This window comes from Mesoplodon mirus (assembly GCF_964341445.2).
Source record: "Mesoplodon mirus genome assembly, chromosome: 3".
Taxonomy (NCBI): Eukaryota; Metazoa; Chordata; class Mammalia; order Artiodactyla; family Ziphiidae; genus Mesoplodon; species Mesoplodon mirus.
In genome coordinates, this window is record NC_138978.1 from 8,023,447 (window position 1) to 8,049,895 (window position 26,449).

General features: G+C 45.6%; 1 protein-coding gene across 2 annotated transcripts in view; it reads left to right on the forward strand.

The window, feature by feature from the left end:
* Positions 1-26,449, forward strand: part of PEX14 (peroxisomal biogenesis factor 14) — a 138,910-nt gene that overhangs the window by 32,161 nt on the left and 80,300 nt on the right. For both annotated transcript variants that reach the window (XM_082616342.1, XM_082616341.1), the window contains one exon: positions 20,710-20,794. In XM_082616342.1, the coding sequence (XP_082472468.1) occupies positions 20,710-20,794 (85 nt within the window). The remainder of the gene's footprint in view (positions 1-20,709; positions 20,795-26,449) is intronic.

Genomic DNA, 26,449 nt, shown 5'->3' on the forward strand with positions numbered 1-26,449 from the left:
GAGCAGCTGATACTTCCTTCTAGCTTCCATGTTGGCACAGGAACTCTGGGCCTGAGACCCACCTCAGGGAGAGCCTGGGGGAATGCTCAGTTGGGATGAACTCGTAGGCCATTGGGTGTCACTGTTGCTCTATTGTCTATAGTTGAAGGAGGGCTGTTACGCTGGGGAAACTGGATTTCAAAAGAAAGTTGTTTTTCTGCCTGAACGGAGGTGTTGTTTGTTTGAGATGTTTCCGTTTTGAGATCCCCCTTTAAAAGTAGTTGTTTTGTTGGCTGTTTTTGCCGTGCTAATAAGCTAGGCATTCTGATTGTTCTTGAAAATTGTGTGCTGACCGTGAGCTCTGTTTGGATATCAGCTGGAGCACACCAGAGGAGGGCTTCCGATGAGCAGAAAAGTTCCACCTTAATCGGAAACCCGCTTACCAAGGAGAGGGGACCTGGGCAAGAGCTTTAAAAAGGTGGAAGAGAAATCTCCTTGCACGCCCGAAATTCGGCCGCCCTCCCGGCCTCGCGGAGGTGGGAAGAGTGCCGAGCGCTGGTGGCAGAGGAGCCAGGCGCGCCTCTCCCGCTGGCGGCTCCCGCAGCGTGGGGCCGTGCCAGGCTTCGCCACAGTTCCTACTGTGTCAGTTTAATAAATGCACTACTTAAAGCATGAAATCACAGAAGAAGAAAGAGAATGCACTTATTCAGACTCTTAATACATTAAAAATAAGGCATTAAAACTCAGACTTTTTTTTTTTTCTTCCAGAATCAATAATGAACAGGAAGGGTTGTAGACATTAACAGTCATGGACATTCAAACTCTTATACATAAATTATCTTAGAAAAATGCACATAAGACTTGAATAATGTAAATACATTAATGCATTTAATAATTTAAACATTAAAGCGCAAGCAGGAATTTGAGGCAGAGGCTGTTCTGAGGTAAGGGATTGGTCCTAGAACCAGTGTGTCCTAGGATCGATGGGTGATTTCCCCTTGAGACACACTGGAAAGAGAGTGCCCGGCCAGCTGGTGTGAGCTCCCACGCCAGGACTCCCTGGACATTCCTGAACTCAGCTACCTCCCTGCTCCTTATTTTTGCGTATCCTGACCTTCGTCCTCGATTCTGCGTTTTCTCTGGTCCTGTGCTTCCAGTTGTTTGTTCGAAAATTAAATGCTTCCACTTCAAAGAACATTGAACTTTGAGAATGTCTTGGTTGGAAAACCGAGCCAAATTAAAAAATCCTTCACCCAGCTCTGGCTGCCTGTGGTTTGGAAACACGGAAGCGGTGGCTCCTACAGTCAGTCGGTCAGTCGTGCTCTCAGGCTGGAGCTCTACTGCAGCACCGAGGGCAGTGGATCCAGGCTGGGATATGCTGATGGATTTGGAGCCAGCTCTAGTGGGAAAGCAGGGATGGTGTGTGGTGTTAGCGTCTGGGGGTTGGCCATCACGATGGCAGGTCGCCGTGCCAGGAAACAGGACAGGCGCTACGGAGTTAGACTCAGCCATCAGTGATCATGCCTTGCTTTAATCTGAGGGTTTAACCATTGGATAGACTGATGTTACTGTTTTTTTTTCCCCTTTCTTCCGAAATTGTATTCACAGCGGCAGAAAGTCACTGGAACGTTAAAGCCCCCTTTCCTGGCAGAATACAGAATGATCAAATTTAGTTTTTGACACCTACACTGTAAAGTCCCCTGGGAAGAACTAAGAAGCTAGGACAACACGACTCAAATTTTCATTGGTCGACCCCAGTGATGTTCTCCAGTAGCTCTTTAACCTCGTTTTATAGCCCAAATCACGAATGAGAAACTGGGAAAACCTCAGAAGGTGTGTTACTGGGTACATAGCCCGACAACTTTACCTGTAGAAGAGGTATGTTTATTTGGTCAGTAAAACAACTGTTGCCCCACTGGGTTTGCTGTGGGCCTGAGGGACCCTTGAGAAACAGTTATCAGATGGTAGTGACTGAACCAAACCTGTTTTTATTATTGCCAAATCCATTGGCATCTTCTACTGGATTTCAAATCTCCTACCTGAAACTTTACCTGGGGTCGTCTTGATTTGACCCAGGCCTTGTCTGTTCCAGCATCTGTGGCTTTGTTTGCAACCATTTCCAGTCTTTGTTATAGCCAAAGGCAGCCTCCTTCCCAGCGAACATGGTTACAAGCCAGCTTTTAACCACTTTCAGGAGAGCGGCTATAGGCTGTCCTGGCATGTGCAGCAGACACAGACAGCATTAGGCTGTGCTGCCCAGAGCAGCCAGAAGGAAAACCAGCTCTTTAAAAAGTGCTAATCGGGTATTGGCTTAGAAAGGAGTAGTATCAAGGATCAGTGAGGACCACCTGGGAACAGCTCTTGTGGTCAGTATATCGTCCTTGGGATGTGCTCAAATTCTTCTCCAGACCTGTGAACAGTATCCTCAGTAGCAAGACCCCTTTCCACCTGTTTTACTTTAAAGAGGCATGGCTCTTCTTACCAGTTTTCTTTCAGCTTTGGGATGCATGTCAGTCCCAGGCTTGTTGTGTTCATTTCTTTTCCAGAGTTTTCGAAGCCCAGGCTGCTCCCTCTGTTGCTTGTCCAGCCTTGAACGGTGGCTTCTGCCTGCACCCTCTGCTTTTCATCCCGGCAGAGGGAAGAGAGTAAAATCAGGGGAGCATTCGAACCGGGGAGAATCTCATTCTCTTTGGATTTTGCTGGTCACACCCAGGAAAGCATCATTCTCTTCCCTTAAGTTCCAAGAAATGTCTTATGGCCTTAACTGCATTATGGGCTTGTGCCGGATCGGGTTGTGTGGTGGAGGCGGGGTGGGGGCAGCTTCGCGCTCCTGCTGGAGGTGCAGTGCTGGCTCATCCGGCGGAGAGGGCAGGTAGCAGTGCTCAGGGGCCAGTTCACCCCCGTGATGCATCCCTTATGCAGATTTCCTCGGAAGAGAGGGAGTCAGGTTCATTAATTGAAGGAGCCTGGCTCGAGCGCCCTGTAATTATAGGTGCTAGAAATCGGAATTTTAAGAGGTCTGTGCAGCTGCGTTTTGAAAAATGCAGGGAGGCACCGAGAAGTACAGGCTGTGGGCAAGAATGTGGCTGAACCAGATTGGGGAGGTTTGGGTTTTGGCAGAATTCCTCTTCAAATTCATATTTATTCGTCCTATCTTTTTTTTTTTTTTAATGGGAAGCTGAAGCTCTGATTTTTTTTTTTTTTTTTTTTGTAATGAAGGTTACACCCCGTGACAGAGAGGCTGGCATTGTCAGAGTATGGAGGGCAGAAAGGAGTTGCCGTAAGCTGGAAGATGCTTAGTTTTTAAGGAAGCAAAGGATATCTTTGGACTGTAGGGATGCAGTGTTTGAAAAAATTAAATAATTTTTTTTTTTTGAAGTGAGTGAGGGGAACAGGGAGCAGAAGGTTAATTTGGATGCAATCTAGGAAGACAAGTCCCGGGCGCATATGGGACTCCGGAGTCTTGGTACCCACTTCTCTTCCCCAGAACAGTGTCTCCTTTGTCATAAATCACTTTTTGATGTGAACCCAGAGGTACAAGCAGACAATTTTAGACCTTTTGGGAAGTCCTGACCTGTCCCTTTTCTTTCTCATTTCCTCAGTTATTGGTAGTGTGACCTTTCGCTATGGATACTTTCTCTCTCTCCCTCTTCTTTTTTATTTTTCTGTATGATTTATAAGGTCTCTTTTTACTTCCTGTTAAAAACCTTTATTTCAGTCCGTGACTATTTGCATCTCTGTTAATTAACCATGGCTCACTGGGATGTGGATAGGAGTGGAGAGAGTTGGGATGAGCAGGGATTCCCTCCTTGCCTCCCCGAGGAAGGAAAGAAAAGGCTAGTGGTGAATGGGGGCTCCTCAAAGGCCTGTGTGCCTGAGCACTCAGGCAGCTGCCGCCAGCCTCCTTTCCCCCGATGGGCTTCGTCTCCTTGGAGGTATTGAAAGCTTCCTCCCATTTCACAGCTGGGACCCTCTGCCCCTCCTCTGGGGTTTGCAAGGGGCTGAAAAAAAATTTTTTATACAATATATGTATTTCAAAGCATTAAAAAATTATTTATTTATTTATCTTTGGCTGCATTGGGTCCTCGTTGCCGCGCGCAGGCTTTTCTCTAGTTGCGGCGAGCGGGAGCTACTCTTTGTTGCGGTGCGCGGGCTTCTCACTGCTGTCGCTTCTCTTGTTGCGGAGCACGGGCGCTAGGCGCGCGGGCTTCAGTAGTTGCGGCACACGGGCTCAGTAGTGGTGGCTCGCGGGCTCTACAGCGCAGGCTCAGTAGTTGTGGCGCACAGGCTTAGTTGCTCCACGGCATGTGGGATCTTCCCGGACCAGGCATCGAACCCATGTCCCTTGCATTGGCAGGCGGATTCTTAACCACTGTGCCACCAGGGAAGCCCCTATATATATTTTAAAGGATACTCCTCTGTACTCTTACATTCTTGTGTGTATGTTGGGAAACCTACTAATTGTGAACCCATAAACTGTGGAGGAGAACAAAATCTCAAAGACTGTCATTTGGTGCGTTTACGATATGCAGATTGCAGTTCCAATTAGATTGAAACCTCTATTTAGCAGAGTGGTTTTGTGAAATAAATAACTTTTGAAGAAGGCCTACTATATATAATAAATACATATTTTTCCTTCAGTTGCTGGCATGGAGCTTCCTGCCTTCCAAACACTTGCCCTGAAATGCTGATTCAGAAGCAGGCAGCATCCTTGGGCTCTTTACAGAAGAAATGTTTCTCCTTTGCTTTCCTGGCACAGGGATTTCATCCTTGATTTACAGTGCTCAGCTTGTTAGCGCCAGCGAAGGGGGGCTGGTGTGAAGGTCATCATGTCTGTCTTGTCCTCTCAGAGAGAGAGTGAGGGGGGGTGTGTTTCTCCCTGTGCGCTTGTGGTGGTAGTCGTGGGGTTCAAGTGCCCCCCACCCCCGCCCCGGCTTCTGTGCGAGGGAGTCGGTCAAAACTCTGGCGTCTCTCTTTTTCCACCCTCTGTACTCCCTGTCATTCAGCAGGGGGTGAACGATTTTGAAAGCCTGATTCAGAATTTCAGGAAGACTAGTGGTACCCCTAGTAGACAGCTTTCTCCCTACACCCCTTCTCAGGCCAGCTGCGACAAACTGACAGAAAATTAACAGATCGGGTCCTCCTATTAGGTGAGTCCCTATGCTGGAAGCCGCTCTGGCTTTATGCAGGTCCTTTAGCAGCTCCGTGCGTGTGGGTGGTGGTGCTCTAAGTGGTCCTAGCAGAGAGGGCAGTGAGTGCTGGGGGGAAGAGCAAACAGAATGCTCTTTGGAAGAGAGAGTGCTTAAAAGAGAGAGAGGGGCAGTAAGGTGCCCAGCTTGAAAGCACCTGGGGGAAATACTTGGACTTGCAGGGTTGCGGTCCTGAACACCACCACCTGTCTCAGGGAGCGGGTGAGCTGGGTTATAACAGGATGCCTGATTACAAAGAACATTTTGAAGGCCACTTAGACCCAGGTCAGACTGTGCATTAAGCGTGCTAATCCTTTGCCGTAACACTGGACTGGAATTGCAAAACTGGAAGTGCGCAGTCTGTTGTGTCTCAGCTTTGGCTTTAAATATTTCTATACGATGCTGCCCTGTGTGGCTTTTTCTCAGCTACCCAACTTCTCTTTCTCCAGTGGAAAGAAAAAATACATCATGAGAATATTTTCGTCTACTCACCAGTGACTTTGAAAACTACTTTTCTACTTCTATTATGTGGTCACTTTTCTCATCTTCATGATTTGAAATATTAACATGTAGATAAATATAGTAACATGTAGGGGCTACACATAGGTTTTGGTCCTAGGGCCTGGCATGTTGGAACAGAAAGAAACACCTAATTGCATCAAAACCACTCTAAGTTCATGTATGTGGAGCCCATCAAGCTGAAAGCATCCAGACAGCATCTGCTGTTATCAAATCACTCATGAGTCCAGCTAATTAAAATAAAGCTTCATTTTTCTGAACCATTGTTTGGCAGGAATTCGAAACGGGTCTAACCCAATTTCTGCGTGTTTATGAGCCTTTATTATATCAGAGGTACTTTTCTGTAAATGTACAGGGCAGCGTTAAATGAATTGATCCACGCAGTATCACTGTAGACGCACTGTGGACTTGCTAATGATTTCCCTTCCAGCTTTCTGGTTTCCAGACATACTCTGTAAAGCTTTATGTTCTCTTTCTCTATCCTCTGCTCTTTGTCCTCCGCTTTTTTTTTTTTTTTAATTAACTTAAAAAAAAATTAACCTTCTTTTTTCTTTGAAAACAGGATACACTTTATATTTGTTCCCTAATGAAGTTTTCTTTTCCATTTCTCTTTGTTTTTCTTTTTCTTCCTCTCTTCCTGTTTTTGCTCTTCTTCTAGGGGTTAGGATTTGCCTCTCTTTATTTCTTGCTGCTTTCTATTCCCTTCTTGTCCCCCTTTCTTAAAAAACTTTTTTAAAAATTTGTTTTATTTATTTATCTTTGGCTGCGTTGGGTCTTCATTGCTGCGCACGGGCTTTCTCTAGTTGCAGCGAGCGGGGACTACTCTTTGTTGCGGAGCATGGGCTCTAGGCACGTGGGCTTCAGTAGTTGTGGCATGCAGGCTCAGTAGTTGTGGCTCGCAGGATCTAGAGCACAGGCTCAGTAGTTGTGACACATGGGCTTAGTTGCTCCGTGGCATGTGTGATCTTCCCGGACCAGGGCTTGAACCCATGTCCCATGCATTAGCAGGTGGTTCTTAACCACTGTGCCACCAGGGAAGCCCCTTGCCCCTTATTTTTCTCTCTTCATATCTCTCTTCCCTTTTATGTTTCCTTTAGTGCCTCTCCTCTAACCTTCTCTTTCTCCTTTCTCTCTTCTTTCCACCTCCTCCAATTTTCCCAATAAAAGGTTTATACCTTTGTCTCTACATGCAAGTACAGATTAGGGCAGAAAATGGCTGCCTATGGGAGTAAAGGGATCTGGCTGTTGGGAGATGAGGTCAGCCTGTTTTGCTTCTCTCAATTTGCTTGCATACTTTATTTTAGGTTCTAAAAAGATTTTTCAAACCACGTCTACTCTGCTTTATAGTCTAATAATGCTACTTTGAAGATCAAAAGTATTATATAAATGCTAACTAATTATTCCTTGTAACACTTTGGTGAGTCCCTATGCAGTTATAGTTCCATTTTACAGATGAGGAAGCAGAAACAGGAAAGGTAAGCAACTCTCTGAAAGTTACTGAAGAAGTTAGTGACTGAGTTAGAATTAAGACCAGGTCATCTTTGGCTTTGATTCTTTTTTAAAAAAAATATAAATTTAGGACTTCCCTGGTGGTCCAGTGGCTAAGACTCCACACTCCCAATGCAGGGGGCCTGGGTTCAATCCACGGTCAGGGAACTGGATCCCACATCGAAGATCCTAAGTGCCGCAACTAAGACCTGGTGCAGCCAAAAATAAATAAATAAAATAAATATTAAAAAAAATATATATATATATAAATTTATTTGTTTATTTTTGGCTGTGTTGCGTCTTCATTGCGGTGCGTGGGCTTCTCATTGTGGTGGCTTTTCTTGTTGCAGAGCACGGGCTTTGGGCGCACAGGCTTCAGTAGTTGTGGCACGTAGGCTTCAGTAGTTGTGGCAGGCAGGCTCAGTAGTTGTGGCTCGCGGGCTCTAGAGCGCAGGCTCGGCAGTTGTGGCGCACGGGCTTAGTTGCTCCGCGGTATGTGGGATCTTCCCAGACCAGGGCTTGAACCCGTCTCCCCTGCATTGGCAGGCGGATTCCTAACCACTGCACCACCAGGGAAGTCCCTGGCTTTGATTCTTGATTACCACCTTCTGGGAGTTTACTTTTCTCTCCATAAGGATCATATATCTTTAAGATGAGGGTGAGAGAATATGAGCCCCTCTGCCCTTCTCTTCATGTACTTTTAGCCTTCTGAAGTTTCATTTGTAGTCTTTAGATGTTAAATGAATTTCTAGGTAATTCCTGGGAAAGAAGGATGCCAAACCACTTATGGGCTGGTAAAAACTCTGTCCATTATAGTCTCAAAGCAGAGCGCTCACTTTCTCTTTCCAGCGGCTTCCAGTAAGTAGGCCCACGTCACACGCGCTGGCCCCGGTGATCGTAGCATTGTAGGAAGCACTGCCATATTTGATTGAATTTAGCCATTCTGGAATGACGTGTGTATGAAGTCGTCTCTTGCATTACTGTGGCCTTTATTATTGCTAATGCATTCTGACATTACAGGTGTAGCCTTGGCTCTCCCAGAAAGGGCAAGGCTGCTCTTACCAAGCTTAAGAGCATGAAACTGTTATACAGTGAAACGGGTGTTCACATTTAGTTAATAAGCAGAGTAAGGGAAATGCTTTTATAGAAAAGAGAGCCAAGTGACAGAGGCCTATCCTCATTCCTTACCCAGCATTATTGCAAAAAGTGGATCAGTTAGTAGTATTCTCCTACAGAAAACTAGAGTCAATGGATAGAAGGTTCAGGAAAGCAGATTTCAACTCAGTTTAAAGAAGGACTCCTGAAAATGAATTGATCATCTTTTAAGAGAGTGAGTTCTCTGTTCATTATAAGCATTTGAGTGGAGGCTCACTGATCATTTGTCAAGGTTGTTGAGGAGGGGAGTCCTAGGTCATGTGTGGGGCCGGATGGCTTTCCTTGTCCTAGATTGTAACTGCAGAGGCAGCATCTTTGCTTGTTCTTGGTTTTTTAAGTGCCTGGTGTGCTGTGTGGACCCAGTGAATGCTTAGTAACTATTCATTATTTAATCTTTGGCTTCCTGCTTCTTAACTAACTTGAATAAAAACTGTTTTTGTTCAGGTCAGGGAAGCCACCATCTCTGCCACCCTCCTGCAATAAGTCATTCTGGATAGCCACGTTTTCCAGATGGCCATCGAGATCCATATGAAAACAAAACAAAACACTTTAAAACTTTTGGCTGGGAATTACATAAAATGGGTTATATGCTTTCTCGCTTTATTAGGCAGAGTAGACTGTAATTTAATCCTGATGACTCAGTATCATCATTTTAGATGTACATGTTTATATTGTGTTGGAAGTGTAGCTCTGTTTTCAAAACCTGTTGAAATATAGATCTGTTGTGTATCTGCCCCTCCTCTGAATGACTCCATCTGTGCCGAATGACCCCGGACTGATAAACTTTTTGAGTTTTCTGTTTGCTTTTCATAGATGATTCTCTCCTGACATTTGTTGCTAGGCTTTTTTCACTATCTGGTCTTTGGTCTGTGAGTGTCGCTTGCTAGCTGGCTCAATTCTCCTTTCTCATTTGCAGTTTTTAATCTTCTGTGATTTGGACACCATTTAACTAAGCTTGTATACGAAATAAATAGTAAGTAGTGGGAATAAATCTTTGCTATGTGTAATATATGTGGAATTTGTCATTTCTTTTTTGGCAACAGCGATTTCTTCTCTCTTTCCCTCTCTCCTTCTCCTTCTTTGTTGGTTTTCTCCTTTTTTTGATTGGGTGAGATTGGAGAGCCGAGCTCCCGAATGGTTGGTTCTGGTCCTTGACCCTCGCCCATTTCCCTGGCCTAGGTATCATAGGCTGCCTGCTGGAGTCAACTGGAAATTATAAAATGATGCAGCTTGGAGGGTCCAGAAGGCCATCTATTTAAGCCCTTATTTTACAGAAATGAAGGACTCTGAGGCACAGAGCGGGGGCGTGAGGGGCCGGGTTTGAGGACATAGCGTCAGGGTTGGACTCGGTGTGCAGGTTTCTTGAGACCCGGCCCGCTTTCTGCCCTGCCACTCTGCCACGTTCTGTTCCCTGCCAACTTTGAACATTTATTTGTTTGGCTGAGCCGGGTCTTAGTTGCGGCACGCAGGGTCTTTAGTTGTGGTATGCGAACTCTTAGTTGCGGCATGCACGTGGGATCCAGTTCCCCGACCACGGATCAAACCCAGGCCCCCTGCATTGGGAGTTCGGAGTCTTAACCACTGGACACCAGGGAAGTCCCTGTTTCCTACAAACTTTGAGCAAAATGTGTGGGAATGAGGAAATAGAGCGTTTGTGTGAGGTAAAATCATGGAGGAAAATTCTCTGCTGGCTGTGGGCAGGTTTAGGATTAAAGTACATAAACCAGGGCTTCCCTGGTGGCACAGTGGTTAAGAATCCGCCTGCCAATGTAGGGGACACGGGTTCGAGCCCTGGTGCGTGCGGCAAGATCCCACATGCCATGGAGCAACTAAGCCCGTGCGCCACAACTACTGAGCCTGCACTCTAGAGCCCGCGAGCCACAACTACTGAGCCCACGCACCACAACTAGTGAAGCCCGCATGCTTAGAGTCCGTGCTCCGCAATGAGAAGCCCACACACCACAACTAAGAGTAGCCCCTGCTCGCTGCAACTAGAGAAAGTCCGCGCGCAGCAACAAAGACCCAACGCGGCCAAAAATAAATAAAATAAATAAATTTATTTTTTTAAAAAAGTACATAAACCAAAAAAGCCTTCTGTTTGTTGCAGTGTTTGGCTGTGTTTGCACTCAAGGCTGATATTGATATTGTAGGAGAAGCTTTAATCCTTTCATTCAAATTTACAAGAAATGCTGTTTCCTTTTAGTTAAAAAAAAAAAAGTCCAAGAGAGCATTTGATTTGAGGAACCGAAAGTCTAGAAAATGTATCCGGGAGTCCTCGTCAATTTGGGGCATAATGAAATATAAAAAATACTCAATAAAAGCTCCTTTATTACTTTAACTGTTTAAATGTGGAGTTTTTAGCCATCAGGTTAATGTTTTGGTCTCATTTTTTTATTTGATTGTGAGCACTTTTCCAGGTAGCTCTGCCACTAGAGCGCTAATCAGATTCCCACAGATGAATGGTGCTAGCTGCAGCCTGACATCACCGCATTTTTGCTTCGACATTATTTTATTTGGTTTTCCTGTAAAAGTTAATAACTCTGTGTCCATGTGTTTAAACAGGCAAGAAGAGAGAGAGAAAGGACAGTGAACAGAAAACCATGAGTGATGTCTCAGGAAGCTTTTGCCAGATTGAGGAGATGTAGGGATTTTTGTGATCTCAAAGTCTTTCACCCTAGCACAGTTGGAGTGTGGAGAATCAAGAAGATTGCAAAGCAAGATGGTGATTCTTAATCCTTCCGATAACAAAAAGTGAACCTCTCTCTGTTTCCCAGAGCTGGAAGGAATTAGAAATGAGTTCCCATTGATTTAGAGGAGGAATAGGGTGCTCAGTAGGACGGATTTGCTTAATGGTGAAAACTGTTTAAGTTTTGCGTTAATTGTAAGTAAAATACATGCTCATTTTAGGTGACCAAGATTGCTAGGAACGTCAGATGGAGGGCAGAAAGACCTTCCTTTTTATTTTTATCTTCCTGTTAGAGGTAGGAGACCTGTACTGAGAGCCTCATGGCCAAGATGGCTCTGGTGTCTAATAGGCCTTTGTTGAATTGTTTATTTTTAAAAGTGTATTTGTTTATTGGAAGCTGAGGTTGTTGATAATAGGAATGTTTATTGTGTTTAGTGAAAGGTTACTGAATGCTTCAAAGCCATGATGATTACCATTTAATTCTTTCTGTGTGCAGCGGATTTTTTTGCTGAGCTAAAAATTTCTAAATTGGGGTTTACCAGAGGAGGCGACTAGACTGATATCTCTTGATTTAGATTCTCTTCCAAATTTACATCTTGATGCTAAAGACAGTCTGTGGGTACAGATCTGACAATGGGTACAAGAATCAGTTCCACAGTCCTTATCTCGGTGCCTCCGAAAGATGTGTAAAAAGCGATGACTCATTCATCATCCGTGTCAGAGGCATGGCTTGTCTTGCTTCTCTGTGGTACACTCGTGTGGGTGAGTTACTCCTGAAATCAGCAAGAGAGGCCTGACCCATGTTAGATACCCTTTTTTAGACAGTTGAACTGGCCACCAGCTTACTTCATACGGATGTGACCCCACTTGCTGCCAGAGCTGGTTCCCCTGATCTTACTATCTCGGCAGAGGGTCTGTTCCTGTGCCCTCCCAGGGGCCAGTGTGCTTGGTGAAGAAGACGACTTTCCCCTGAGAGGAGCGGATTTCATTCGACTGTTTGAATAGAAACAGTTTCTAATTCCTGTCATCTTACTGTAAATTTGAAGATTTTTGAGTGCCAGCTTTCTCTATATTCTGAGTCCTACTTTTGGAACTCGTACTTCTAGTTTTTCCCTCAGGCCATAGAAGAATCTAAGATAATAGCAGGAACCAGGACTTGGTGGTCTTCTCTTAGTAGCAGATCTTAATCATTCGCTTTTTTTCTGCTTTCTAGAGGATCTGAAGATGATTTAAAGGCTACCCACATTTGTCATTTCCAAGTTTTTTCTTGCTATCTTTTTGGATTCGAGCTGTTTCTGAGCTGTGACTACTACTTTTTTGGTATTCAAATCTATTTTTTAACATTTAGTCTTTCTCCAACTTTCTTGTAGGATGTCTGGTAGGAGTGCCATTTAGCGACTCCTCAAAGTTTTAGGTTTTTGCTCTATGTGGGGTGATGCTAGACAGAATTCCCTGATCCAGAGCTTATCTTCCTTGGAATCCAGGAGCCCATCTTGTTGCCCTCAGAGCAGAGGGTGCTCAGCCATCGTGAAGGGACCCCGCCCTGCACCACCTGGTGGTCATCTTTTCAGCGTCTAACCCCCAGTGATAACTTGACACGTGAAGGTGTCACTGTCCATCTTTGTCCCCTTCCTAGTCATCCCACATCTCAATAGTGCATGATTAGAGAGAGCTTTACCAATCTCTGTCTGGCCTGACTTCAGAAGAAGTGGGAACTGAAGGTTCGTCTGCTGAGCATGCGAAGGTGCTGGAGTTTGGGAGAAGTAACCTTCGGAAAGCATCAAATTCAACTTGTGGTGGAGAGAAAGGGACTAAGAAGTAGAGGCAGTGGTATTAGGAAGGTCCTGGGCACTGTCTGCTACATATTTTTAGTGTTGGAGTCACCAGCCACCGCCACCGAGTGAGCTCACAGTTCTCCCAGGGAGCATCTTGGACACTGAGTCATTACATTCCTTTGGAGTGATTCAGCTCAACAGCTTGACACCTTCATTAATTTTACAACATGAAGCCTGGGTGCTCTCTGCTTCCTCTTTAACAGTGCAGGGGAATTAGAAGAATATGGAAAATACAAAAGCAAGGGAAACTGGAAAAAGGAGCAGTGAACGCGCTGTTGAAAGGCACCGTGTTAGGAAATCGAACTCCTTGCCTTTTCTTGGTATCTCCTGGGACCGAGCACCCAACTCTTGCCACACAGTGCTGGCACACATAAACCTTTTTCTTTTTGTTCCTGGCACGCCCGCCACCCTCCAACTTGCAGCCAGCTCGTTTGCCTTCTCTGCTGAGGTCACTGCTACCGTGATCCGTGTATAATGGCATTTTCCTCCTCTTTTCAGTGTGGAGGCTATTACGGTTTCTTCTCTAAACAGGACTTCAAACAATTTGCTGCCAGTTGGATTTCAAAGCTAAGGAAAAGGCAAATGTCATCCTTTTTTTCTCTCCTCTTTGGGTAACTGCTTTGTTGGTTGCATCAAAAATTAGAGGGGCTGCTCTCTAAATTCAGGTGGGGATGCATGGGGACAGGCATTTAAATTTGCTTTTCTTTCTCCCTGAAGGAGAAAATCCTTTTCCTTCTCAACCTTTCCTAAAAAGGAACTTTGATCTTCTCAACCCAGAAACAAGGGTTTTTATTTCCTCTACGGCGAGCATGTGCACTACAGCGCTTTCCATGGCGTAGTTACGGTTGCCCTCTGCATCAGCAGCTCTGCTTGTCAGGCTTTGCTACTCAAGCACCAGCTCCTTTGGGCTGCAAGTTGGCACCCAAAGTACCCTCCAAAGTCACCCTTGTGTCCCTAAAATCACTGTCACTTGATATTAACTAGTGCCTGTTGGCTTAAGATGCTTTTTATTTCCACATACATTTCTGGAAGAACTAGTTTAATAAGATAACAAAACAATGACATTCTGACAAGTAGTTCATGCAATATTTTTAACTAGGGCCAAGAAGAAAAATTTACATGCAGAGATAGTTCACTTGGAAGGGTAGTTTTTGTGCATATGACGTTGCCACTCTTCATAAAGGCCTTTACTGCATATATCAATGTGTTTTAAGAGAGACTAGGGTCAATAATGCATGCTGTGGAATTCATGCAGATTTACACAATAGACCTTAACAAATATTGTGTTCTATCATGTCAACTCGTGCTCTTCTACCAGAGATATTTTATTTCTTTAATGTGAAAAACAAAAGGACAGAGGAAAGTAAAACAAAGGAAATTAGGGCCCACAGCTTAATTAGTGTAGGGTTGTAACCCAAACCAACAATGGGAAGGATACAGTGACAAAACCCAGGAAATTCCAAGTTGAAAGAGAGGCTCTTTCCTTTAACTCCTTGAGCGCCAGGGCACTCGCTAGCTCACTGCACACCCAGGTGCAGGAGGCTGGCTCAAGTACAATTCACTGTCTTTATTTTTGAACTTCCTGGCTTTTGTTGACTTTCCCCTCTCCTTTTCCCCCTCTGATGTAAATGAAACATACCTTTGTGTGTGTGTGTGTGTGTGTTAATTGTAGATAAACGGGCGAAAAGTACCTCTTGATTTTGTAACCCTCAGAGAAGGAGAAAGGGGGGGGAAAATCCCTGTCACTGTCATCTGTTCATTTTTAATGAGCAATTTTAAAAATTGAAAATAAAAGAGGAAAATGAATAGGTGTTGAACCAGCCCGTGATATGTAAATGCCAACTAGTAATTACCTAAAACCTCAATTTTCATTCTGTTTCATCTTGCAAAACATTTCATTTTCCCCGAGTGAAAACACTTCGTTCGGGCTCGCGTGACGGCTAGGGGGCACTTTGGCTCCGCGCTGCGGCCGCCTCGGCACGGCCGGCTCAAGGTTATTCCCCTCTTGCCATTCCAGTGGCTGTGCTCCGAGCGGGCGTGGTGCCCTCCCCCCACTCCCACGAGTCTGGTTTCGCGGAGCCTTGTTCCTCCTTGTCCTTGCAGAGGATTGTATTGAATTTTGGCTGATCGAGCCTTCCTCTGCATATTAACTTTCCCCTCTTACCTGCCTGCTAGACCCTCGGCTTCCCTGAGTTGCATTTCACACTCTGAGAGCAGCTTTCTGCCAGACTCCCTTTCTCCTTTGGAGACTTCAAATGCAGCAGTCTCTATATTCTGTTTATTGCTTCCTCTTCTTCTTCCCCCCACCCCCTTTTTTTTTTCTTTTCATTTTGGCGTCTGGGGACAGCTCTCCTGCCACACTTAGAAAGATGATTCTGACATTTCTTTGGCATACTCATAGGTTTTCTCTTATTCTGCTTTAGGATCTGACACCTTTTGGATGTATTCGTGCAGCATCTTGGAATGTGGCTTGGGGATGCCCCTGCTTCAGGGTGGTTGCCCTCCCCAGCCTGTTCCCTACCTAGAAAGAGGGCAGGTAGAAGTGAGAAACAACGGTGAGCCTGGCTGGGACTGTCAGCCGCAGATAAGAAAGAATTCTGGATGCAGAAAACCAGAATTATGTTGTCCTAGGACCCTGGATCCGAGAGTGCTTTGCCTGGAGTCTCAAGGAACACGGCCTCTTTAGTGAGATATATAGCTTCATAATTAGCCCGTTGCATTTTTCCACGAGTGCTAGCATCAGCGTTCTACGATGTGTTTCTCTGATTAACAGCTGCTTTGCAACTATTTCCTTGTGCCACCGATGACCATATTTGTCAGGGAACTCCTGACAGAGTACTGATTTCTTACTAAAACGCAGCATTTCTGTTTGAAGAGGGTTCTCTCATTCTAGGCAGTGCCCGGCTTTTATAGTCAGTCCTTGTTAAACCTTGAGTTGGCTTTGGTCTAACGCTTGTTAACAGGATTCTGGGTATCTATCTACTTCAGAGTACGAGCGTAGGAACCTTTCACGGGCAATTTAATCTTCTCAGATGCGCACGTGTGGCGCTGTTGGAATGGGTTTTGGGCCCGCGTGTTGGTCATTTTCTTTTGCCCTCTAGTTGTGATCTGTCTGGGTTAAAAAGGACTTGGCTTTGGTTGTTAGTGTCATTAATTTTTGAATATTTTTAGTATTTTAAAATGGCTATTAAATGCTCACATTTTTAGGAGATAGATGTTTATGTAGCACACAGGAGTGCCGGAACTGGTGACATTCCAAATATGTGTCACCGGAGACAGTGCATCAGGTTTACATGTCAGGTACAAAGTGCCAAGGCTCCCTCCAACCCCAGGTTCGTTATTAGGCAAGCTCTGTTCTCCCGTCCCCCTTGTGCAGAAAATACAGTGTGCATTCTGGAGATTACAGTGTGCAGGCCTTTTGTAGGAGAGTGGAAAACACCTAGGAAGCATCTCTTGAGCGAGGACTGTCAGGAACCTCGCTTCCTCTCACCAGGGATTACTTACCCTACACAACGCATTTAACAGCACATAGTTCATCGTAGATAGCCCCTGAGTATCCTGTATTCCACTGATTTATACAGTTACAAATCCTGGTCTCTCAAACACAGATCTCTCTCAATTGGCCAATCATCTTGGATCCAAAGGTGTTTTTCAACCTGAAGTCCCCTCCTTTTTTCTTGGGTTACTGGAAGTCACTCCAGTGTAACCACTGCAAAGGCAAGGATTTACTCCCCTTTGTACCTTGATTTATCTCTAGCTTTAAGTGATGAACGGTGAAAATTAGCAAATTTCCCTAAAATTGCGGAGTTGATGGTGACAGGGTTGTTTTATTTTGCTTTTTGAAGGAGGGAGGCGGAACAGGGGGTCACAGGAATAGGGGTGATGAGAGACTTTACTTCTGTTTTCTTCTGAGTTCGTCATCTTTATTTATTTATTTTTGCGGTACGCGGGCCTCTCACTGCTGTGGCCTCTCCTGTTGCGGAGCACAGGCTCCATGCAGCCATGGCTCACGGGCCCAGCTGCTCCACGGCATGTGGGATCTTCCCGGACCGGGGCACGAACCCGTGTCCCCTGCATCGGCAGGCGGACTCTCAACGACTGCGCCACCAGGGAAGCCCCGTCATCTTTATTTTTATGAAACCAGCTACTGGTAATTCACCGTGCACTCATTAAGAACTCTCTTAGTGCAAGAGAAGGGGAAAGGAAGGCCAATTCCATATTTATCACGGACTCAACAGCAAGTGGCTTCAACAACGGCATCAGGTGCTTTGCACCAGAATTTTCCCTGGCTTGCTGCACTCCCACAATGTGTGCAATAAAGTTCCCGCCTCCGTTTTACATCTTTGACATTGAGGCGGAAGATTTGGCCTGAATTTGTGTAATTTAGTTGGGCACAAATATAACCCATGACTGGTCACATTCATCTCCTAATTAGAAAATCAAACGATAGTACAGGACAGGCAGCAGGCACCCCATCATTTCACCCAACAAAAGCGTGTTGTGTGTGTTGGACCTCTGCAGAGGGAAGAGTCAGTTGAATTGCTTCATGAAGTTAATGAAAAGTGCCCAACAATAGTCGAGTGAAAGATGCAAACCGAGGGCACTGTCAGTTATCTAGAGTGTTCAGATCGTTGCAGTATGGGGAAAGGTTTTGGGAAATCTTTTACCGTCTATGTGTGAATCATAGGGCTTGTAAACTTCTACGTTGGACGGGCCCTTTTCCGCCCTATTGAAGTGCCAGGTCCTTACAAGGAGAGAGGAGAAGAGTAAAGAGTAGCTGAAGAAATAATTAGCGGAAGGAGAGGGGTTTTCATATCTGGATATCTTTCTTATAAAGCACATTATGTTGAGGCTGTTAGTTTGGGTGCTTCATATTTTTGCATCTGGCATAGTGATATCGGTGCTGTTAAATATGTGATTTGCCTGTCGCCTGCTTTTTCAGACAAAGATCAAGAGGAACGTAAAGAAGCCCCAAATATACTTTGTGTAGGTGTTCGGCAGTATTATTTTATATGGCTTGAAATTAGTGAATGGAAACTTTAAAAGAAATTGTTCATATTTTTGCAAGTTTGAAGTGTGCCGGGACTTTGTCAAGTTCCCGTTAAAATAAACACGTCAATTTCACCTCCCTTCCAAATTCATTTATCTTGCTTTTTTAAAAGGTGTTTTCTACTTTACCTGCTGTTTAAATTGGATTCGCTCGTTTGTGCTGTTCTTTGCTCCATCCCCCACGTTGTTCTTAAATGAATTACTCATGACAGAGCATTCCATCATTCCCTCTCTACAGCCACTTTAAGGAAAGCTCGGTGATCTAAACCTTTTAACCTATTAAACATGATTTTTCCCAATTGAATCAGACCCACCACAGGTGTAATAACTAATCATTTAAACTACACCTGCTATTATGTATTTTTAAGCCATTATGCGTGTTGGATAGATGATAATTCATGTTTATTGCATTGTCCAATGGATCCGTTTTGCCTACACTAGGCTGATTAATGTATTTAAAGAAATAAGAGATGCAATTTTTAAAAAAAAATTGATGGAATGCGCCAAGCACTGCATTGAGTGCACCATTAAACCCATCAGAACTTTGCTCTCTGACCAGAAATGCATATACCAAGGACTGTATTAAAAAAGCAAGGTGAAACCTGCGCGTTTTAGCGGTGGGATTCTGTGATCTTTCTCTGTCATGGAAAATTTTGGAAGGAGGAAGGAAAGGTTTACGCTTCTGCCGGTGAATGTCAGGAGCTGTGCTGTCAGCATCTCTGGCTTAAGACCTGCTTGTCCACAGTTCCTCTGACACCTGGGAAACGTACCAGGGCGTGTGGAGCCTGCCACACGACACACATGCCGTCATCGTCTTGTGCAGTGAAGGTGTATTTTTTCTCCAGGTGAAGAACAGTTAACCCCGAGGCATCTGAGCCGTGCAGATTGGCCTTAACCCCGTGGGGCCTGGGGTGGTGTACCTGTGGCTAGGCCTCTCCCCCTCTTGTTTTTCTCCTTCGCCACTTCCCCTTCGCTCTTATCCCCTCTCCGTTTTCTTTCGCCTTCCTTTCTGTTCCATCTCCTCTGCTCGTCCATCTGCCTTCTTCTTCTTCTCCTCTCCTGTTCCCTCCTTTGCCCCACTCCCTTTCCTTTTTCTCTCTTCTTTCTTTCCCCGTTCCCATCTCTTCGTTAGAATGCATCCGTTTTGTTGATGTTTGTCAGATTTTTCTTGATTTCGGTGCAACCTGAGATCTGGTCGAGGGGCTCGGGTGCGTATATAGTTTTGGGGTTCTAAAATCTTGAACATCGATTTCTCTCTAGTCCAGAACTGGTTGGTTGTCACTGCAGTTCATGATGGTGGGTAATACACTCGCAGTGTTGGACAGATTCTAACCAGTCTCAAGGAGCACTCGTGTGTCTTATCACTGACAGGCCCAAATCTGCTGGTCTGGGTACCTGAGTCCGTCCTTGAGGGAGAGGGTCTGAGGCAAGCCTCCCATGGAGGGATCCCAGGGAAAGTATATAAGGGAATTGCCCCGAAGTTTTTTCTTTCTGATTTATCCTATCTTTTGTTACCAAAGAGGTCTGTCTGGTCTCAAGATTAAATTCATATAAAATATGAAGAGGAGATTTGTAACTTGTGTTCCATTTATAGCCACAGTACTTTCTGTTTGAATCTCTGTTCAACTGCTGCCCTTAGTTTGGGGGATCTTAGAAAACTTCCTTATATTTGGCCCCTTAGAAATTTTTTCTTTCAATAACTTACGAGTGAACTGCAGGGCCTGTTGACTTTACCTGTACCTTGAGACTACATCATTCTTTTGGTTTTGATGAGATAAATAATGCCAGTCATTTACAATGGCCCCTTTCCTATCGAGGGGCAGGTTGGCATTTCCCACCTGTTGGACTTAGTGTCCAGGGTGGAGAGCAGACAAGCGGCGTGCAAGCACACGCTTCGTGTGTGCTGAGTGGTGTGAAGGTTAATACCATCAACAGTTTTCCTTCCATCCCCTACGTGGCTCATTCATACATAGGAAGATTTCATGCAATAATATCATTACCAGAGGTAGGTAGATAATCTGTCGGTCTGCCAGCTTGTAGCCATGAAACCCCAAACTTTGTCCTTTGAGGGCTCTTCAGAATTCAGCTCCATCGCATAAGAGGGACCAGTGTGACTGGCTCTGTGTGTTGTGTCTTACGGAAGCCTTCCCAGCCAGTGTACGCTCCGCGCTTTGCCAGTCTCTGTCTCTACAGCATGGTCTCTTCCTTTCAGACGCTAGCAGCGTAGCTGGGGAAGCAGCCTGAACATTAGAAGACAGCACGACTGTGTCTTCAGTTACATGGTGCACACTGTAAGCACTGAAGAATTTAAGAGAGTGGGGAGACCAGAGATGACTTGCTTATTTAGGGAAGGCTTCGAGGAGTTAACACAGCCTGTGGAAGGGCTGTGCTGCTGCTGTGTGTGTGTAATGTTTACACAGGTAGAGGCAGGAAAGGGGGGCCTTCTAGAAAAAGGGCATGGTGTGCGCACAGGTGTAGGGACGTGGATAAGCACGGCCAGGGGAGGGCTACCTGCTGAGGAGTGTGAAGAATCAGCTTGAACAGGGACAACAGGAAAAGATTACTGCAGCTCTGAAAAGCTAGGCCGAGGGGATTAGATTTGATAGAACCAGATACAGGAAGCCAATGAAGGTAGGGAACCAACATAGTCTTTTATTTAAGCGGATTTTAAATGTGAGAAATAAGTGGTTAATTTGACCGCAGTATTGTGCTTATTTCGATGGACCTGGGATAAACTTGTAGGATTTTTAATCTTGAAATGCAGACTACTGACGTTTACTTTTCTTCTCTGTTTTATCTCCCCTACCAGATTGCCACAGCAGTGAAGTTTCTACAGAATTCTCGGGTCCGCCATAGCCCACTTGCAACCAGGAGAGCATTCCTTAAGAAGAAAGGTACAGGTTCCCCGTGGCCTTGCGCAGTGGCCTGCACAGAGGGGCTGGGGGCAGGGCGGATGGAAGCCACAGTATTGATGAATGATCTCCTATAGCTGTCCCACTGTTGTATGGGTGGGGGTGAGGGGACCCCCTGGTGAGGATGCAGCTTCTTTCCTTACAGTAGAGCAGAGGTGATAGGATTCAAATAATTGCGAGCACCAGACGTAAGGCCAACAACTTAGTCCAGGACAGCCCAGCACAGGCTGCGTTCAGCAGCAGAAGAGGCCCATGGATAAGGCTGGGGAGGACTCCTGCTTTCTAGTCTGTTCCTCTGATAATGACCCTGGCTGCAGAATGACTGGCTTTAGGTTAGGAGGTCAGCTGCTTCAGTAAAGAATGAGGAAGAAAGAAATGAAGGACGAGGGAGATGAGATGACTACACAAGGTCAGGTTAAGGTCAAGCTTGGGGTCAGTCTGATGTACGGATTGAAGTGGTAAGTTACTGGTTTTATGGCATTTCTGTAAGCAGGGATTAAATGGATCTTGACAAATTCAATATTGTCCGAAGCAGACAGAATCTATTTTGGTTTTATTGAAATTTAGGACATGTTTCTTTTTTTTTTTTGCGAAATATAAAAAAACCCCAAATCAAACAAAAAAAGAAATCTGACTTTTCATTCTCTGAACGTTTAGTTTTCTGGAAAGCTGGGAAGTTGTTTAAAGGCCCTTAAACACCATGAGGGAGGGAAGTGAGTTTTCTACACCCCCTCTGAACAAAACTCTTTTTCCTTAAGGAACTGGAATGTTGGCCTCCAAACTCTGGGTTTTGAGCTTTAAGTCATTAGTGGCTGGAATAGCAGACAGTGTGGTTTGGTGGTATTTCTTAGGTCTGCTCCACGGTATCCCGCTGATGTGATGCCGCAGAACCTGGTCCCAGGGCTGCGCTCGCAGGGTTTGGGCAGAATCAGCCCAAGCGTTTCATTCACAGGCAGCTGTTGAGAGGCAGCCTCAAGGCCAGTCCCTGTGACTGAGTTGAAGCTGGGCGCTTCCTGGTGGCGTGATGCTTGCCCCCATCAGTAGGAGATTATTAAAATTTGGAGTGCGTTGGCTGGCCCCCTCCGCTCTGCAGCCATCATGCCGTAAAAGAGTTTTTCCTTGAAATATGTGTACCTATGGGGAGTAATTAATCATAAAAGCTTAGGGATTTCAGCTCTCTCATCAAAGCATTGAAGCTGGGGAAAGCTGAGCCTAAAAGCTGTGCTGATGACCCGGGGTAACCTGAGACAAAATCTATGGTTGCCGAGAGATCCTTCGCCCCAGTGTATTGTGCAATATTATAACTGCCTGATCTTCTCTTCCACTGACAATGACCAGTTATTCCTCATTTTCTCTCAAATGCAGCTGGGTTAGAATTTCATTTGCAGAAGGTATTTAGAGCAATTTAGAGACAAATGTCTCTGGTGTTTGCTCGGCACTTCCCCACTGCAGGCTTTGCTGAGCAGTTTGAGTATCAGGAGCTCCATCTAATCTGTTTAATTTTAATAAATCCCTGACTGGGAGAGGGAGAGAAAAAAAGAAAGAGAGAGAAACTCTGGGCCAAATAATACTTCTTTTGACTTAGTTGGCCAATAATTACTGTAGAAACTGTTCTGTACAGTTATTATTTGTTGCTCCTTAAAAAAAAACCCCAAAACAGCAATCAATCAATTAATTCAACTAAGAGTGTTTACGCTGCGCTGAGAACAGAACAGACAAAATCCCTGCCCTCTCAGAGCTTCAGTTCTACCGGGGGAAGGCAGACGCAGCCAGTGCTGTGTGGGAATGGGTTGCACTTCTCAGTGGGGTGATTAGAAGGTGTCCCTCGGGGAGGGTGACATGGGAGCGAAGACCTGAAGGAGATGGGTATTTGTTGGTACAGAGCGGGCAGAATTCCTTCCCAACCCTTAATGTGGTCTAGAGTTTTTAGAACTTTAGGCAGCAGGAAACTGGAGAGACATCCTACCTTTCTTCTTCTAAAGAGAGTTTACCCCACACTCAAACCTGGAGTCACTGGACTTAATCACCCATCCCCATTATCCTCTCAAACGCTGCTTCAGTCAGTAATCATCTGCTTCCGAGTTGCATCCCAATAGGGTAAGTTCTAGCAGGACCTTTCCTGGGCAGAGAATTCCAAGGTTTGATCGACATCTGGGGAAGAAGAGCCCTCTGTGGATTTAAACTTCACTTTTCACATTTCTGGCGGTTCCTGGGGTCAGGCATACACGATCCCGGAGCTTGGCACCATCGCTGATGGGTTGAGGGAGGAGGGGCTGTTGTGAAGGAGCACGTCTGCCCTGTCCCTGACAGCAGTTGGGAAGGAAAGGGAGTTGGCTCACTGGTCTTTGCGGGTACAGAGCGTGTCTTGAGGGGAGGGACCAAGGTCCTGGCATCCTCCGATCCTGTCTCCCCACAGGACCTGTTGCAGTGGTAGGTTGGAGCGCTGCCTTCGGACGAGCTCACAGCTACTGTAGTCTCGGCTTTTCCTAGCAAATGTCACTTCGGGGAATTGCATTGGAGCACTGTCTTGAATTATAATGTCAACTTTCTTTTTCTTTTTTTTTTTTTTTTAATAAACATCTCGTTCCTGAAAAGGCAAATCCAATTTTGTTTTTCTTTTAATATTATTTAATATTTAATATAGAAATTGAGGCCCCTGTAGTGCATGTCAGTTCAGTGGAAAATGAGGGTTACTTTAGGCGCATCAGCTGAGGTGGTTTTATTGTGAACCCGCAGCCCCGAGCAGGGGCCTCGTCCCCTCTGTTACTGACAGGTTAAATGTGTGCCCTCTGAGTTTGGGGCTGGGGAGGCCAGGGGCAGTGGATGGGATAGGGTTGGAAGAGCATTGGTTTGCAAAGGTCTTTTGTGTTCGTGTTTTTTTGTTTTTGTTTCTTCGAGATCTCTTTTGGATGCTTTAAAGTCTGAACATGGAGTCATTAATGAGAAACATGATGTTATTAGAATCATTTATCATTTTCTTTGAAGCTTCTACTGCCAGTTTGTGTAATTTACAACATTTCTTTCTTTTATCGGGAATTTTTTGGATGCAGGAGCAAAGCAGCTGTTCACCTTCAGAGTATTAGAATAAGTGTTTTTGTTTTCCTTCCAACCGCTTGATTCTGCAGATGACATCAACTGCAGAGTCAACCACACATGAAGATAATTGGCCTGTGTGTGGGGTGTAAGCCCTCATAGAACTGGTCTATATATAGAAGCAGTTCTTGCCAGGCAGGGATCACATCTGGGGCTTTAAGCAGGCTGCAATCCAGGAGGTTGGAGTAACTTAAAAACAGCAGTAGGGTCAGTCCAGAAAGCTAGAGGCTTGGATATTGTTGTCAGTAGGCTTATGTTGACTTGACACCCTGTCTGACCACAAAATGCAGGAGGCAGTCTGCTTGCAGACACGTTTGGCAGGCTGGGTATCAGGTGGGTAGAAGCGATGCCTGTTGGTGTCGGGTAAAGAGGAAGCTGAGGTGGGGAGAAGACAGAGTCGTCTGTTAGCCCCTCTAATACATCTGTTGCCAAACAGGGTTCTAGAAAAAAGCTGAGCATCATCTGCTTTTTTGTGTAATTCTGCATGGTGGGGCCTGGGTGGTGCTGGCTGACCCTTTGGCTTATTGTGCCCTTCTCAGGTGTATAAGTAAAGGGCTGTATTCTCCCTCATGTAATAAATAGTCCCGGGTGGGGGGAGGGTGAAGGAAAACGAAACAAATAAAACACACCACCATGCTTTCTTATTCTAAAAGGTGAAACAAGATCTTATCTTTCTTCTGTTCCTGGAAGCGGAACCCCCAGTAGCAAAACTGCCTCCTTGCTGGAAATGAGCTTGAGGAAGAAACCTGATGGTCTTCACCTTGGTAGTGGGGTAGAGGTGAAGGGCTTCTGTCACTGGAGTATTTTAAGGGGGAGTGAATTCTTACACAGATTTCAATTTAACTCTCTTTTATTACTTTTCTTTTTTATCATTTACGTCCATTTCATGAGGTAGTTTGCATGTCCTTGAATGGAATCTCGTTACCATGAAAGCTTTTTTAGCATTGATTTCATAACAGTCTTAATTTAATAGCTCCATCATTACTGAGTAGCTCTGGGAGTGGGGCCTTGGCTTTCCAGGTCACTGACCTTTTAATTACAAACCTTGTTCTGATGGCCAGGTTATCGACTGGACAGCTCCCAGCTTGTGCCCCCAGGATGAAAACGAAAATAACTGTATTTCCTCCCCCATCTCCAGGAAAAAAAATTGTAACCTCATGTGTTTCTAAAATTAATTTTCTCCTTCAGCTTTGCTTTATAATTAATTCTTTAATGTGTCTTAGTAAAGCCAGAGTATTTTTATAACGCTGTTTTTTCTAGAGCTTGGGTCCAGCGGATAGCGGGGAGGGGGCGGGGAAGGGGGACGAAGAGCTTGCCAGCCACCACCCCATGCTTGATCGGGCCGTTTCCTCGTCCTCAGAAACTCCCGCGGCTGAGCTGGGAAGAACAGTATCGGCTCCGTGAGGGGCTGTCGGGCCCTTCTGATTCTTTGTTAAAGAGATGTGGATTGTGGCACCAAGATGTGGATTCATTCCTGCATTTGCGGGAGTAATTGAGCCTTGTGTATCATGGACATTTTAAAGAGACGTTCCGTTCTGAGAAAAGAATAGGGTTGGATGAGTTTCCTTTACTGTGTCTTCGCTCTCTGCTAGTTTTGGGTGACTGGAGGGAACTGGGACCCTCCACGCGGGGTTTCTGCCCAGTTAGGAGCTTGGGTCGATCTAGGTTCTCCCTCACTGATGATGAAGAGGGAGAGAACAAGGGGAGGACTGTGGCCTGTAAGTAGGATGACCATCGGTTCTGGATTACCCAGGACTGTCCTGGTTTTAACACTAGAATTCCTACGTCTTGGGCAGCCCCTGAGGCCATACAAGACTTACTCAGGAGTGAGAGCTACGGAGAGGGACAAAGCAGGTGTTTCTGGAAGCCGGGGGAGGAAGCCCACTAGCAGTTGGTCCCCGCGAGTTCAGCCTGCCGTCGAGTGGCATCTTCCTCAAACGTTGCCCGCTCGCACTCCCCTGGCCCGGCCCGGCCCGGCCCTGCCCTGACGTGGGTCCAGTGCAGGGTGTCTCTGGCGGGGAGGCCATGCCCTGCAGGCGAGGGAGGGCGGCCGGAGCCGGCGCAGACAGGGCTGTGTGTGGCAGCCGCACGCGTTCCCGAGGATGATTGAGCATCTCCATCCATCTGTTGTGAACGGAAGTCTTCCTTCCCTGCCAGTCTTGCATCTGCATATTCGTCACCTGCTGTTCTGGACCAGCCTATTCATCACACTGACTGGTGTTCCCCCCATCAATTTTCCAGCTCCCCTTGTTATCCAAACTTGTCTTAACTCCACAGATTTTTCTCAGCATCCAGGATAAGAGCTAGAACAGCCAGACTAGCTGAACATCGTGGCTTCCCCATTCAGAGGGGAAGCTGGTAGCACTTGCTCCCTGCCAGACGGCTGAGTCAAGTGGGTTTCTACACTTCACCCTGTGATGAGGGAATAGTAGCTCTGAGGAGCTTGGAGGGGGAACCAGCTCTTTTAGATTTACTGAGTTGTTTTGAGATTTTCTCTGAATATGAAGAATAACTCTTCCTTTCTTAACTTGTGCGCCTGGAACA